Genomic DNA, 14,299 nt, shown 5'->3' with positions numbered 1-14,299 from the left:
TGGCTGTTAAAATAGCAAATGATATAAGGCACCGCATCAGTTCAATCTCCATGTAGAATGATGTTAAGGAGCTGAGCTCATGATACAGAGATAATCTAAAGACCAAGTGGGAAATGAATAATTTGAGCAATGCCGGCCAAAGTCTACAAAGGAAATGAATAATGCAGTATTTACTGCGCATAGCCTGCGTTGAGGTAGCTTGTTTTCTTGCAGGGCATTCGCTCAGATGCTACTGCCTTTTATGAGGGCCCAAACAAATGAAACGGAGCAGCAGCCATAATGACAAAAAAAGATTTTTTTTGTTCTGTTTTTGTCAGAAAACATGGAATTGTTTCATTTATAGTAAAGTGTTTTTCCAGTAGTTACAGCGAATCGTTTTTTATGTAAATTCCTTTGACAAAAAATTGATCCTTAAAACGATTACATGGCTCACGCAGTCAAATGAATTATTAATTGTGCTGTGCTGTTCTGGCGAGTGATCAATTGCAGTTAGGAATGAGATCACCGTGGTATACATAGTAATACACCACTGCCTGTGCTTTGGTGCTATGAATGCATTTTTGGGGTCCTGGTCACACCTCATGAGTGGAGTCTTCTTGACCCCATGCTGCAACCAGACCTCAATAGTGACCACTTCACTGTTTTTGGTGCTCCCCTAGCTTAGCAACATGCTCCATCAGTAGAGTGAAGCACTGCTAATGACTGGTCACATGGGCCTCATTATGCATGCGTTGTTTATCTCGTTGCAAACAAAACAGACTCCGGTCTCCTTAGATGCCTATGCATCCTATTACTTTTACAAATAGGGTTATGATGATTATACTGATGATGTTGGTGATGGCAATGATGATTATTATTAATAGTAGTAATTAGTAATGCTCATAGCAGTAGGAATCCCTGTTAATTGGAACCTCTCTAGTGTTTGTTTTTCCCCAAATGGCTGTATATTCCTCCTGATATAATGTGCACTATTATATGCGGTATTTGCTGTATGTGTCTGTTGTTTTTGCTTTCCCTGCGGATGCAAGAAAAGGCGAAAGAAAACCTCACTGCTGTACACGTACAGCTGCATCTGCAGAGCTCGCCAAGGCCGGGATGGAGCCAAGGGGGCTCTCCTGATTGGACAGAAATGACATCATTGGAGAGCTGCTTGGGCGATGAGGCTTACCTTGCAAGCACATTGTTTCTCTCTCTCTCTCTCTCTCTCCCTCCATCTCTCCCCCCTCCTCTCCTCCCAGGACGGTTTAGGTCATTGTGTTTTAACAGCTCACGGTGTAACGGGTCTCAGCCCCGCTCCCGCAGGGGCAAGTGCGGCCCCAGAGGTTTCGGGGAGGCCAAAGGCAGCACCGGGGGCAGGGAAAGGAGGGGGGTGGGGGCAATCTCTCGACATTACCCTTCTCTCTCTTTATTTTATCCCCCTCCTGCAGCTATCCTCCCCTCCTTCCTACCCCTTTCCTACCTCTCTCTCGTTCTCTGGCGAAACGGTGTGGGAGGCAGGCCGGTCTCACGACTCTCTCTCTCCTGCTAGCAGACAGCTGGATGACATCATCCGGGCTGTGTGATCAGAATAGCAGATGAGGAAGGTCATGTGTGCGTGTGCGGTGCCCTCCCTCTCCCCCCTCCCTCTCTTTGCAGCTCATCTCCAGCGCAGAGCTGAAGCTAAAGCGACTGTCCCTGTTCTCTCCTTGGTCTCTCTCCTGTCCTGTTGCCCATGGCGACAACGGCTGTTCCGCCCGCTCTCTCTCTCTCGGAGGCCCGGGCGCTCTGCATTGCGACATCACGATGTTTAAGGGCCGGATGAACGATGCGTTGTTTTGACAAGCGCTCGCAGTGACCGCAGCAGGAAAACCTCGATTGTAATCCTTAATCTTAATTTTAGTCAGTATCATTATTGCTCATATTTATTGTTCATTATCGATGCTCTCATAGTTCCCCATCTGGCTGCATTATTAGATTTCCGCTTGTCCGCATGTATTTTGATAAATTTTTGGACGGTTAACACAAACATCAGATTAGTGTTGTATGAGTCACTTTTGCATGATGTCATCCCAGGAGTGCTGGAAGTCATGATTCTTGCAGAAGCGATGTGTGCTCTTTGGGGGGAAGATGGAGTACTCAATGTTTTCTTCCCGCTATAAGGGTTACTGTTCTGGGTATCATACCATGTAATTTTCGTCTCTCGAGTTCCCTTCTGCGTTTCCCGGCGACGGGGTGTGTTTCTCGGTACAGGGACACTGTTTGTTCCTTTCGTAGTTTCACTCAGTGCGTTACATTACATTTAATTTATTTAGCAGACGCTTCTATCCAAAGCCACATACAACATGCAACATACATACAATAAGTTCATTCCAAAGGTCATAGTAACAATAGTAACAACATAGTAACAACAACAGAACATGGCTCTGGGTAAGAGCGTCTGCTAAATGTCTGTAATGTAATGGGTCGGATTAGGTACACAAAGATAAAGTAAACAAATACAGCACCAAGAGGGATAAACTTCAACAACATAACAGTGCTAGATGAAGATATAAAGTTGGTCGGTGAGGGGACCTTGGGACTAAAGCAACAAAGGACCAGACAGAATTCACCCCAAACCAAGGAATTTGAAAATGTAAAATGTAAACCTCTATGAAAGAGTTCCCTTAACTGTGTCTGCCTTTAGGCAGTGCATGTTTGTGTGTGGCACAGCAGTATTGATTTGCTTGACAGATTCAGCCCCCGCAGTGAGTCACGATTGATGTGACACATAGATTAATGTGTGGTGACATATCCACCTCAGTGCATGATGTTCTCACATCCACTCACCTGCTTACTGTAGAACCCCGGAGAGATTCGTCTAGTCTTCCAGCTTCAACTTTAAACTGTAATCTGGTTTTCAGACTCAAAATTAATTAAAATTAAAATTATTTGTTGTTTACCTGATGATCTAAAGGAACTTACACTAATTAGACTAATCAGGGTTAACCCCAAAGTTAACCAACTAGATTAATTTCATTGACATAGATTTTTTTTTTATGCAGTTAAATACAAAAGCAGTTAGATAGTGACACAATATTTATCGTGCTGTACTCTGTACTCCCAACACATTGGATATGGAACAAAACAATGGCTAGGCAGTTAAAGTGAAAATTGTTGCTTTAATTTAGTGGTATTTACAGTTGCATCGGGTGATTTGTATAGGAATTATACATAGAGGAATTGTCCTAATTTAGGGGGGACAATTACCATAATCTGAAATAAAGTTGTTATATTGAGTACTTGGTTTGAAATAATTTGCATTCAAAGATTGCCTGAAGTCTGCGACCCATGGACATCACCAGATGCTGCGTATCTTCCCTGGTGACGCTCTGCCAGGCCTGTGTTGCAGCCATCTTGAGTTCCAGTTTGTTTTTGTGGTGTTTTGACCCTGCACAAGTGAAACACATGTTCAACTGGATTCAGGATAGGCGATTGACTGGGCCAGTCAATAACCTTCTACCCTTTATCCCTGAAAAACACATTGGTTGCTTCTTTTGCGTCTGCATGGTGAAGCGTTGTCCACAGTTTAGATACATTTGGTTGGATCTAAGCAGATACAATATTTCTTTACACATAATCTATCTTACTGATGCCATCAGCAGTCACATCATCAGTGAAGACAACTGAGTCAATTTCTGTGCCAGCCATCCAAGCCAAACACTATGGCCCAAGCTGTAACACGACGGTACCTACACCATGTTTCAGTGGGGGAAGTGGGGGCTTTGGTTTCTTTCTTTCTTCACATTTCACTCTTTCCATGACAGGTTCAAATTCATCAGTCCACAAGACTTTGCTCCAGAACTACACATTTCTTTCACATACATTTCAGTAAACTCTAACCTGATCATTCTGCTCTTCAGGCTTACCTGTGGTTTGTATCTTAGGTAAACCAGGTCATGAGGTCATGCTGGTGTTATCTTCTCTTTATTTTAGTCACATCTGTACGTACATCCTGGAGGAAGTTCTTGATCAGTTTGACAGTTGAAAAGCAGTTAAATTTAACACAATTAAAAGTATTCTTCTGGGTGGACTATATTAAGATTCCTACATGACGTGATTCCGATATGGAAGTTAATACCCTCAAATTAAAGGTTGAAGTAACTAAAGGTTTAACCTCATATTCATTGTTTTATTTCAAATCCAATATGCTGAAGTACAGAGACAAATCAATAAAAATGTCCTAATACTTTTGCATTTGACATGGTTAATGACACAAAGTATACACTGTGTATTGAAATATGACTTCAGCAAAGAATGTATTATCTAGCCACTTAAAACAAATGAATTGATTTTTGTCAAAAATTATTGCACATATTAACCATTTGTTGCTTTTGTTATTAACTTGAATTTGGTATAGGACTGCACTAGGCTGTAGGGATGAATCTGCTGACACTCTCTCGTGTAGAGATGGTGGATGACAACTCAAATAGCAAGTTTAGCAAGGTAATAATAGTGTAAATAGGTATCTTGACATTTCTCTCCAGAATCTAAGAACAAAAATAACTTCTGTTTCAGGCTCCAGATAGTTATTCATGGACAGTGCACATAATGACACAGTGTAAATGAAAGAATCCGATGGGGAAAACTGGATGACTACCAGCAGAACAGAAGAGGAGCTTTGAAGAGCAGTTGACAGGCTGTTCAGACATAGCCTAGCTTTGTCGGCAAGGCGAACACAGGAGCCGGAGCGAATGTGCTTCTTTGGGACAGGCCAAGCGGCAGGGGATAAGAAGATCCCTGTATTTTATTCACAAAAAAGCTTATTTAGTTTACGCTTGATTAATCTTCTTCAGCTAGTGCAAAAATAATACTTCACCTTAATAACATTTCTGAGTAAAATGAAATCCTTCAGCTGTTACACTTCCATGTGTTGTAAGAAGACATGAAAGAGTATTTGCTTAATTACACCAGTGTTCTGTTAATGTGAACGGATGAATGTTTACTGTGATAAACTGAAACAATATGTTGGTCAATGGGGATTTCCTGTTCTTGAATGTTTGACAGGAAGTTTTTATTTTATTTGACCTTTACTAATTAATTTAGAATCTTTTACAACAAAGACCTGTTCCAACCACAGTAAGAAAATACAGGCAATAAATGAACGATACAAAGTGCAAGATGACAAGACAAGAATCACTAAAATATTTATAGCCACATGGTCTTGAATCTGTACATTCTGAGTGAGAGCTCTGAACCCATACCTTAAAATTACAAAACAATACACATATAACACTGACATGCTAGCAGAGGAGAGTGTATTACAAATTCATGTTGGCCATGGCTTTAAATCCTCTCCCTTTAGTCTCCGTAGTTTTCCCTATCGATCCCTGCAGCTTAAAACAAAGAGTTAACAGGCATCCCCCACACCCCCTCCCATCTCATCAGCGCTCCGAGGATGCTAGCCCATCAGGAGCCAGCATCCCCCTCGACCAATGGCAGCGCTCGGAGGTGATGTCATGCAGTAAGGCTGGCTGTGGTGCTGATGCTGCTGAACCGTGTGTGGAGACAGAAGCACATCGAGCAAGGAGCCCGAACAACGAGCATCGGAGGGGGGTGAGTCAGCTATCGGCCGCGGAGGGGAGTAATGTCGGGGGTTACGGTTTGCTTTATCGCCTGTTATCCGCTCCTGTTTTACGAGCGGTCGTCTCTGCTGCGATTGCAGCTCTGCTCTTGCCAGGCGCTTGCTGCACGAGAAAAGCAGGGAAAGTCTGGTTTTTGCAGACTTTTGCCGAAGTCGTATCGAAGGTGCGGAGGACAGCCGTTCTGCTGTCGACGGTTGGTTTTTGGTGCATGCTTTCTGCGCCTGCGTCTGCATGCCCGGGTTTGAGAATAGCGTTTCAAAAACATGGCATTGTTTAAAGAGATGAGCAGTATGAAACGGCATACATTCCAAATTGGTTGCATGTTGTGGAGCAGATGCAAAGCTTCAGGTTGTGCATTTTATTCGGGTTTGTTTTGCATTTTATTCAGGTTGTGAGAAAGTTAAATCAATTTGTTTGATGCTCGTGGTCAGGTGACAGTAAACCCCTCTGAGATGAGGGGACGCAGCTGTGGAAGATGACGACATTCTTAAGAAGAATAGCACAAATAAATATATATTCTAATTATATTATCATATTTCTAATATTATTCTATTAATGTATATGTATTATTGAGTAAACTGACAAATTGAATAGTAGTACATTCAGATGAGAGGCTATTGATCTGCAAATTGCAAATTTCTGCATCATATCTGAGTTGATTTGGAGGTCTGGGTGAGTGTGGAATTTATTGGGCTGGGGAGGGGGAAGGGGTGCATTGCTGTTTCAGGGCATTGTCCATCACTCTTTCACTCTCTCTCTCTCTCTCTCTCTCTCTCTCTATGCACATGGTGGGCCAGACTGCCTGAACACTTGTGTTTACCCAGTGAGACTGGCGCAGTGAAGACACTGTGTACCCATCATGCTCTTCTGCTTTATGTCTGCATTGGCTGTAAAAAAAAAGCCTGTCTCCCTGGTGCTGAATGATGTCCAGCCTGCTCAGCGGTCTGTAACCAGGCCTAAGGTTTGGAAAGGTCCGATCTTTTTCGGAAAGGTCTGATCGCATTCCTAGAGCTTGTAAACTGAACAAGCTCTAGGAATTAATGGTGTTTGATTGGTGGTGATCGACTGAGATCGAAAGTTTGGGTTTTTTAAATCTCTCTCACAGCTATGGATTTGGTATGTGGAGATATCTGAAGCACCATGAGATATCCAAAATGGAGGTATCCAAAATGGTAACGGTCGTACTTCTTAGTTCAATGCCGCAGGCGATGCTGGCTTTGCAGGTGTGGCCCAGTTAGCTGTCATCCTTCCTGCTCAGCCATGAAGCAATATCTACAGGTCTTGCCTGGTATGAATATACGGAGTTGGCAAAATACCAAACAATAAACCAATGTAAGAACTGGTAATGTTTCAATGATTCTTAAGCAGAGAAGTTAAGACAAAAACACTCACCTGCATCTCCAGTAACTCACACCTGCCTCTCCAGCTAGTTCATCTCTGTGCTGCTGATAATAACCTGACACGTGTACAGGCCATAGGTCGTACTTTTTATTATTTTATTTACTTGTTTTTATTGTTTGTTGGTGGATTTTATATTGTCCATTTCTCCTATTTTTGTCGATGAAACGAGTTGGGCTGAATAGCCTGTTGTTGTTTTTTATATTTCTATGTGATTACAGGATTATTTTGCCCAGAATCCAAGTTAACATTTCTCACATGTGGCCGAACAAAGCAATGCTGATTAAAAATATGATTTTTTCTTTTTTAGGAAACATAAATAAATAAATTCTGTAATAAATACAGAATCTACCATGACAAATAAGGAGCAATAATTAGACTTTTGCTTTGAGAAATTGACAATGGTATGATATGGAACATGCAACAATGAATGCAATATGGTGCCCAATCTTGTTTATATTTAGCAAAAAATTTTGTTCAAGCCTAGAATCAGTTCAGTTGCCTGTTAATTTATTCTTTTCGCAGTGTCAAATCAAATATTTAAATAAGCATTTAAATAGCATTATGAGTTGCTGAAATAAATAGAAAATCTTCAGAATGAAAAATAGGATAAAAGTACGAGGTAATTATTGACATTTAAAGAAATGACAAATTGTTCATTACTTAGCATATTCATGGACAGAAATAGGCAAAGCACTGACTCATTGTTTTCTGAAAGGAAACTAAGCCCACTACAGTATGCAAGAACCTGGAACAAATGTGGAAAAATGTCTCAATACAGAATGAGAGCAATGCGAGAGGTAACAAGAGATGGAAAGCATCGATCCAGATTTTTTATTTTTGTATTAAAAATGTCATCAGTGGCAGACTAACACCGAACCAGAAATTTAAGGAGAAAATACTGATCTTATGGAAATTATCAGATATATTTAATTAATTTAGTTTCATCTTGTAATTATTTTTCATCTGACTGAATAAAGGCAAAAAATCCTGAAGTGGCAGTACCATATTTCTTCATTCAAAGAAAAAGTTGATTTCACAACCAGTGCCAAAATGAGGCCTTGTCTCTTCATTTTTTTCTCCTCCTGTGACAAGGTGTAACCTTCACATTTTCTTTAAATAATCAGGATCAGTTGATCTTGTGATGTCATATTATAGCACTGTGTGCCTTTTTGCTGGGCCTAAAGTTCACTGTGAAGTCATAGCTTTGTGCCATTGTTCAGGAGAGACCACCATTGCAGATGTGGACTAATTTTACTGCTGTTGACTCTGCGTGTGAGGGCCGCAATGAACATAACACAGGGCTCGCCCCACCTGTCTAGAACAAAAGCTTTGTGTGGGAGCACAGGAGTAGGGGCTCTTTGTGGGGGCACTAGAATAGACACTGCCTGTGGAGGTGTGCATTGGGTGAGATGTGTAGGTGTTATGTATCAGAGTGTGTACAAGGGTTCATTGTGTGGGTATTGTGAGGGCTGCAAGGTGTCAGTGTGAGGACCTCTGTGCGGGTATTATTAGCGTTGTTATTTGCCACTGTGAGAGTTGTGTGTGGGGGTGAGACAGATAGTTCAGAATGTCCGTGGAACCGTTTACATTCACAATGAAAGTTCTTGAAATGATTTCGGTGTCAATCAAAGCAATAGCAACTGTGCATATAATGAATGCTAGTGTGTGAATGGATTTCCACTTTATGAGAGTGAAGAAGAAAACCGTCTTTTTAAACAGCTTTTTACCATGCAATGGCCACAGGTGTGAGGATCAAAATGGCTGACATTGAAGATAATTCAGTGCTACAAGGCTATAATGAAAGCACTGTTACTTTCTTCCCAGAATGATTATCCTCATGAGCGGCTACACAGATAACATTAACAAGTTAGCAAATTAACGGCTATGACTAGTTCAAACGGGGCTGCTTCTGAAAGATTTTTCCTCTGTTAACATCTTACTCCATTTCTGTTCCCGGCAGCGGCTATTTATGGAACCATTTCTGGCAAAAGGGAGGTGTAAAATAATTTATCAAAAGCCCCCAAATCCCGCATCCTAAAATAAACTGAATCTGCCCCGGTATGATGGTTTTCCGATTCAAGAGTCATTTCAGAGGGGTCAAAAACAAGGGCACATTCTAGAATGTCTTTATAGTGCCGTTTAAAAACAGAAATTTAAAAATACAAGTAGCAGTGTGCAGACCTTAAAAGAAGTTTGTTTGAAACAGTGTAATGTGTCACAGATACATTCTAAAGCTGTAAATGAAAGATGTGTGGGTTTGGATACTGAGGTGGCTTTGAGCTAAATTGGGGCAGCTAGGCTAAATTGCTCCAGTGGGTTTATCATTTATAAACAGATAATTTTCTGGAAGTTATTGAGAGCTGGTCAGCGGTCTAACATCCCTGTGTCTGTCTGTCTGTCTTGCTGTTCCCTGTAGGATCAACACTGTTGGATTCAGATTCCCTGCTGTTGAAACTGAAACACGAGTGGCAGAATGACTCTTGCAGGTAATTCGAGAGTTTAGAGTTTTAACATTGAATATGCTCATGTCTGCATATGTGTGAGTGTGTGTGTGTGTGCTTGCCTGTCTTATGAGTGTGTGCATATACTCACATGCATGTGCATGTATGTGTGTGCTCCTGTGAGCATATTAGTCAGAGTGAGTGTGTGTGTGTGTATGTGCATGTTGGCATGTATCTGTATATGTGTGACCACAAGTGTATAATTTCACAACGGGTGAGCTAGAGATGTGCCGTGAACACTTGGGGATGTGGCTGCACAGCGATGAACAGCAAGTGTTTTTAGCTCAACGGCGCTCTCTGTGGTCTCCCACAGCGTACAAAGAGAAGATGAAAGAGCTCCCTCTAGTGTCCTTCTTCTGTTCCTGCTTGCGGCACGAGCCTCAGGAAAAACCCACATACAAAGCAGAAGGTAAAATAAATATGTATAAATATTCTCAAAAGATAAAACGGTCTATTCATAAATGGTTAATGAGCGGGTTAATGTATGATTCTATGTATGAGCGTAGCTTTTCTGTTTTCTGACTGTATGTGAAAAATTCCTGCTCCTCACTTCACATTTAAAACTTCCTGCTTACATCCACTGCTCCCCCCCCCCCCCCATGCAGATGCAGTTGACCTGAACTGGTGCCGTATGAAGGACATGGAGGTGATCGAGCTGAACAAGCGGGCGTCGGGCCAGGCGTTCGAGGTGATTCTGAGGCCGCCCTCCTTCGACAGCATGCCCGAGCTGAGCACCGCCATGCCCCGCCGACGTGACCCGTCTCTGGAGGACATCCAGAAGAAGCTGGAGGCGGCGGAGGAACGGAGGAAGGTGAGTAGGCGGAGGAGGAGGATGAAGGTCCACACAGCTTTTATTCAATGCTGTTGCACTGTTGTTTCTCTATTTCGCTATTTCTATAATAATAAGTCGATATAAATGGAAATCTGGGTGCTTATATACAGGCATACGGGTAGTCTCCTGTGAACAAAGAGGTTGGTTTCTTTCCATCTGTTGTTTCCTCAGTTAAATTATTTCATTATATTACTTCAGAATAAACTGAAGAAATCCCATTTTTATTTAAAATGGTACCGCAAAACAACAACAGTACAACCCAGAAGATGCACGCGCATGCAGATATACCATAAAATATATGGGGAAAATACTGCAGCTCAACAATGAGCTCTACAGCAATTTAATATTGCAAAGGGCAATGTAAAATAATCAGTTCAAAAACAAAATTACAATCTGCTCTCAGTTTTTCTTACTTTCTCACTCTCACGCACTCTTTCTCTCTGTCTGTCTCTCTCAGACAAACACACACGCACGCACACACTCCCCCTCATTCTCTCTCTTTCTCTCTTTCTGACACTCACAGGAGACTGAGTCATACAGTAATTGCTCTTCCTACACAGATACTTTGACCCACTGGTTATTCTCATAAAGCAGGCCCTTTCATTTATTGCAGCTGAAGGCCAGGTTTCTGCCTCCCTTTCAATCAGAAACACTAATCAATGGCTCTTTTCTCAGATATTCAGACAAAAAAAGAAAAAAAAAGATGTGACACTCTAAAAGGATATACATTCTTACATTTGCTCTTTTGATATTATCATATCATTAAAATATGCAGTATATCTACTAATTTATCCCAGGTTGAGTAAATCTGTGTAGGTACAGGGTGTTCTGTATTCAGTGAGTCCCACTTCACCACTTCCCCGTGCCTGTGTGTAGTGTGATGTAAGGTTTCCTAGCAACGCTGCCTGCAGCTGCACATCGGTGCAAAATGAGTTAGAGGTGAAAGGCAGGCTGACTTAATACACTCAACGAGCCCTTTATTAGGAACTTTATTACAGCTACTTATTCATGCGATTATCTAATCAGCCAATTGTGTGGCTGCAGTGCAATGCATACAGTTAATGTTCACATGAACCATCAGAATGGAGAAAAAATGTGATCTGATTGGGTTTTCATGCCAACTAGTCCCTAGAGTTTGTAAAGAATGGTGCAAAAAGCAAAAAAAATCCTGTGAGCAGCAGTTGAACGCTTTATTGTGAGAGACGTCAGAGGGGAATGGCCAGACTGGTCAAAGCTGACAGGAAGGTGACTGTAACGCAAATAACCACACATTATGCAACAGTGGTATGCAGAAGAGCATCTCAGAACACGCAACGTAAAAAAAGTAAATTGGATAGGCTACAACAGTATAAGTCTAAAAAATATGTCTAATAAATACTTAATAAAGTGCTGGATGAGTGTATATATATTTTTTTGAATACTCATGTAGCTGTATTTCAAAATTCATCCATAACTTTTTGGTACTCTTTTAAAATTGATGTTGCGCAGAATCTTAGCAGCCAATCAAATTCACTACGGAAATGTAGGAGCTGCAATCTTTCGTAACCATTGCAATGGAAACCTGAAATAATCAGGACCCAAAATGGATTGAAAATCTTAAATAGATTGAGTTTGAAATACAGCTGGGCACTTTCCTTAAGCAGTGACAAAACCACCTTCCTCCATCAGTCACCATTTCAACTCAATGCACTCTCTGTCGCCCCCTAGTGTCAGGAGGCTGAACTGCTGAAGCACCTGGCGGAGAAGAGGGAGCACGAGCGCGAGGTCATCCAAAAGGCCATCGAGGAGAACAACAACTTCATCAAAGCGGCGAAGGAGAGGCTACAGCAGAAACTACAGGCCAACAAGGAGAACCGGGAGGCGCACATCGCCGCCATGTTGGGCCGCCTGCAAGAGAAGGTACCCTCACCTTCTCTCATCTTTTTCCCTCCGCTTCCTCTATCTGCTCTCATTCCCCCTTTCCCTCTCTTTTTGCATATGTGCCTTTTCCCTTTCATTTTAAATAATAATAATCTTTTTTTGGCTATTTTGGTTAAATAACAGAAGTGAGTACACCCTCAGAAGTAAAGTGACAGTGGAGGTACATTTTTGCAGGAAAGAAAATCCTGAATGTACCCTACATATATAGTAATGTTCTCTTTGGGTATAAAAAGGTACAATTTTATCAGGTACCTCCACAGTGACTCCCATTTGTACCTTTTTTGGCACTTTTGTACCGCGATAAAAAATAATTCAGTAATAACATAAAAAAGCAAAACATCCACATATTATCCACACATATATTACTTTTCAGTTAAGATGAGGCCAAAACATTTCAAAGGCTTGAGCATACAAATTTCCCCCTTTTCATCATTTCTATCCATTTTCTGTCATTCCTTTAATTTCTTTCATCTGTAGACATTTTTTGCGAGCACAGTACCACAAGTGCCATTTTCATTTTCACTTTTGACATTAGCTACAGAAATGAAACTGTGAATATAACACATTTCCATTGTTATTTTTGTGTTTCAGGACAAGCACACACACGAGGTAAGGAACTCCACGGAGCAGAGAGGGAAATATTCAGAGGGAGGGCATGGAAGCAGCTGCCTTTTCTTTGCTGGATTTGAAAGAGAAAACAAGGCCCAACCAGGCCAATCCAGACAGTCACCAGAAAGGTTTTTCAATCAGTGGTGATAGTATCTTGTTATACTATTCAGACCAGTCCACGTCTGTGTATTCTTTTTTATTATGATTCTTATACAACATGACTAACAAAGAATTAAATTCTTTGTCTGTTCATGTCTTGTGAAACATAAAAAGGTCTAGGTCTAAGCATTCAGCACCAGTTTCATGGACACCGATTAAACTTAGTCCTGGAGTGAATTGAGATTTGTAAGGAGAATTTGTGAACGTTCAAACTGTCTCTGTTCCAGGTCTCCTGAGGTCTATTCAGAGGACATGCTGAAAGGACAAGACTCAACAAATGACTGACTGTAGAGCTCAGATCCTTTGTGGGGACAAAACGAGAAGACAAAGACAATAATTTCTGTTGTTGGAGAGAAGACATGCTGGGATCTGCGGTGGCTGGACATCCTAGGAGTGCCACTAACTGTATCGTCCAACAGGACATCAGCGATGGGGACAAAGACACACTACTAATTGCAAAAGATGCTGTCTGTGTGTAATGCTCAAGTGCCAATAGTGCCCATAGTGTGACTGTCTTCAGCTGAAGAAGGAAAATCCAACTTTCAGTGCAATTGCACGTGTGTTATATCGAGTGGGTTTCACATAAGCGTGTTTGAGCTCAGAAAAAAAACGAGAAAAAAAAAAAACGCAGTCATTGCTTCATTTTGATATCTTCTTCTGGCTTTTTTTATTTTTATTAAATAAATTAAAGTGTGAACGAATCAAAGCCATTGTAAATAGTCTTCTGAGATCAGCAATGTGTGTAATCTAGTGTGCCTGTACAGAAATTGTAATATATATTTTAGATGCCGATCAAATAAAAAAGTGCTGTATCACACTGCCACATGCGTCTGGGTCTATTCCCTTCTTTACAGAAGACACGTAAAAAAAAGTGTCAGCCGTGGTCTCCTTGTACAGAAATGGTCAGCTTTTCAGAAAAGCTCAAGAAGACGTATTAAAACCACAAACCCCAGCTTCAAAAACATGCGGGGGCGCACAGTGACACAGAGAGGGAGGCGATGTGACAATTAGCGGTTGGAGAATCGCGCTTCTTCAACCTGTGACTTAGCCATACCGTACACTGAACATCCATGCCTTTGAAATCACTTCTCGTTTGGAAACTTTGGTTTAGCTGTGATTGTCATCACTGCCGTCTTCTGGTTCTCCTTATATCTGCTTCAACATTATACACACAGAAGTATTGGAGCTGGTCCAGTCTATTGGTATGGTCTATTAGTAAGTAATGTCCTTACTCTGATAATGTCTCCGAAAGGTGAGACTTGCTCAGAAAAAAATGG

The 14,299-nt window shown here is 41.4% G+C and overlaps 1 protein-coding gene across 1 annotated transcript; it reads left to right on the top strand.

Moving 5' to 3' along the window:
• The first annotated feature begins 5,493 nt into the window (after positions 1-5,493).
• On the top strand, positions 5,494-13,845 carry LOC133130376 (stathmin-4-like). Its single transcript, XM_061244933.1, has 7 exons — positions 5,494-5,571; positions 9,418-9,487; positions 9,816-9,911; positions 10,108-10,313; positions 12,042-12,233; positions 12,846-12,863; positions 13,250-13,845. The coding sequence occupies exons 2-7, from the start codon at positions 9,475-9,477 to the stop codon at positions 13,256-13,258; spliced, it is 534 nt and encodes a 177-aa protein (XP_061100917.1). The 5' UTR covers positions 5,494-5,571; positions 9,418-9,474; the 3' UTR covers positions 13,259-13,845.
• The last annotated feature ends 454 nt before the right edge of the window (positions 13,846-14,299 follow it).

This window comes from Conger conger, chromosome 1 (assembly GCF_963514075.1).
Source record: "Conger conger chromosome 1, fConCon1.1, whole genome shotgun sequence".
NCBI lineage: Eukaryota > Metazoa > Chordata > Actinopteri > Anguilliformes > Congridae > Conger > Conger conger.
Note: the sequence above shows the minus strand (reverse complement) of the source record. Positions and strands in the feature narration are given on the sequence as shown.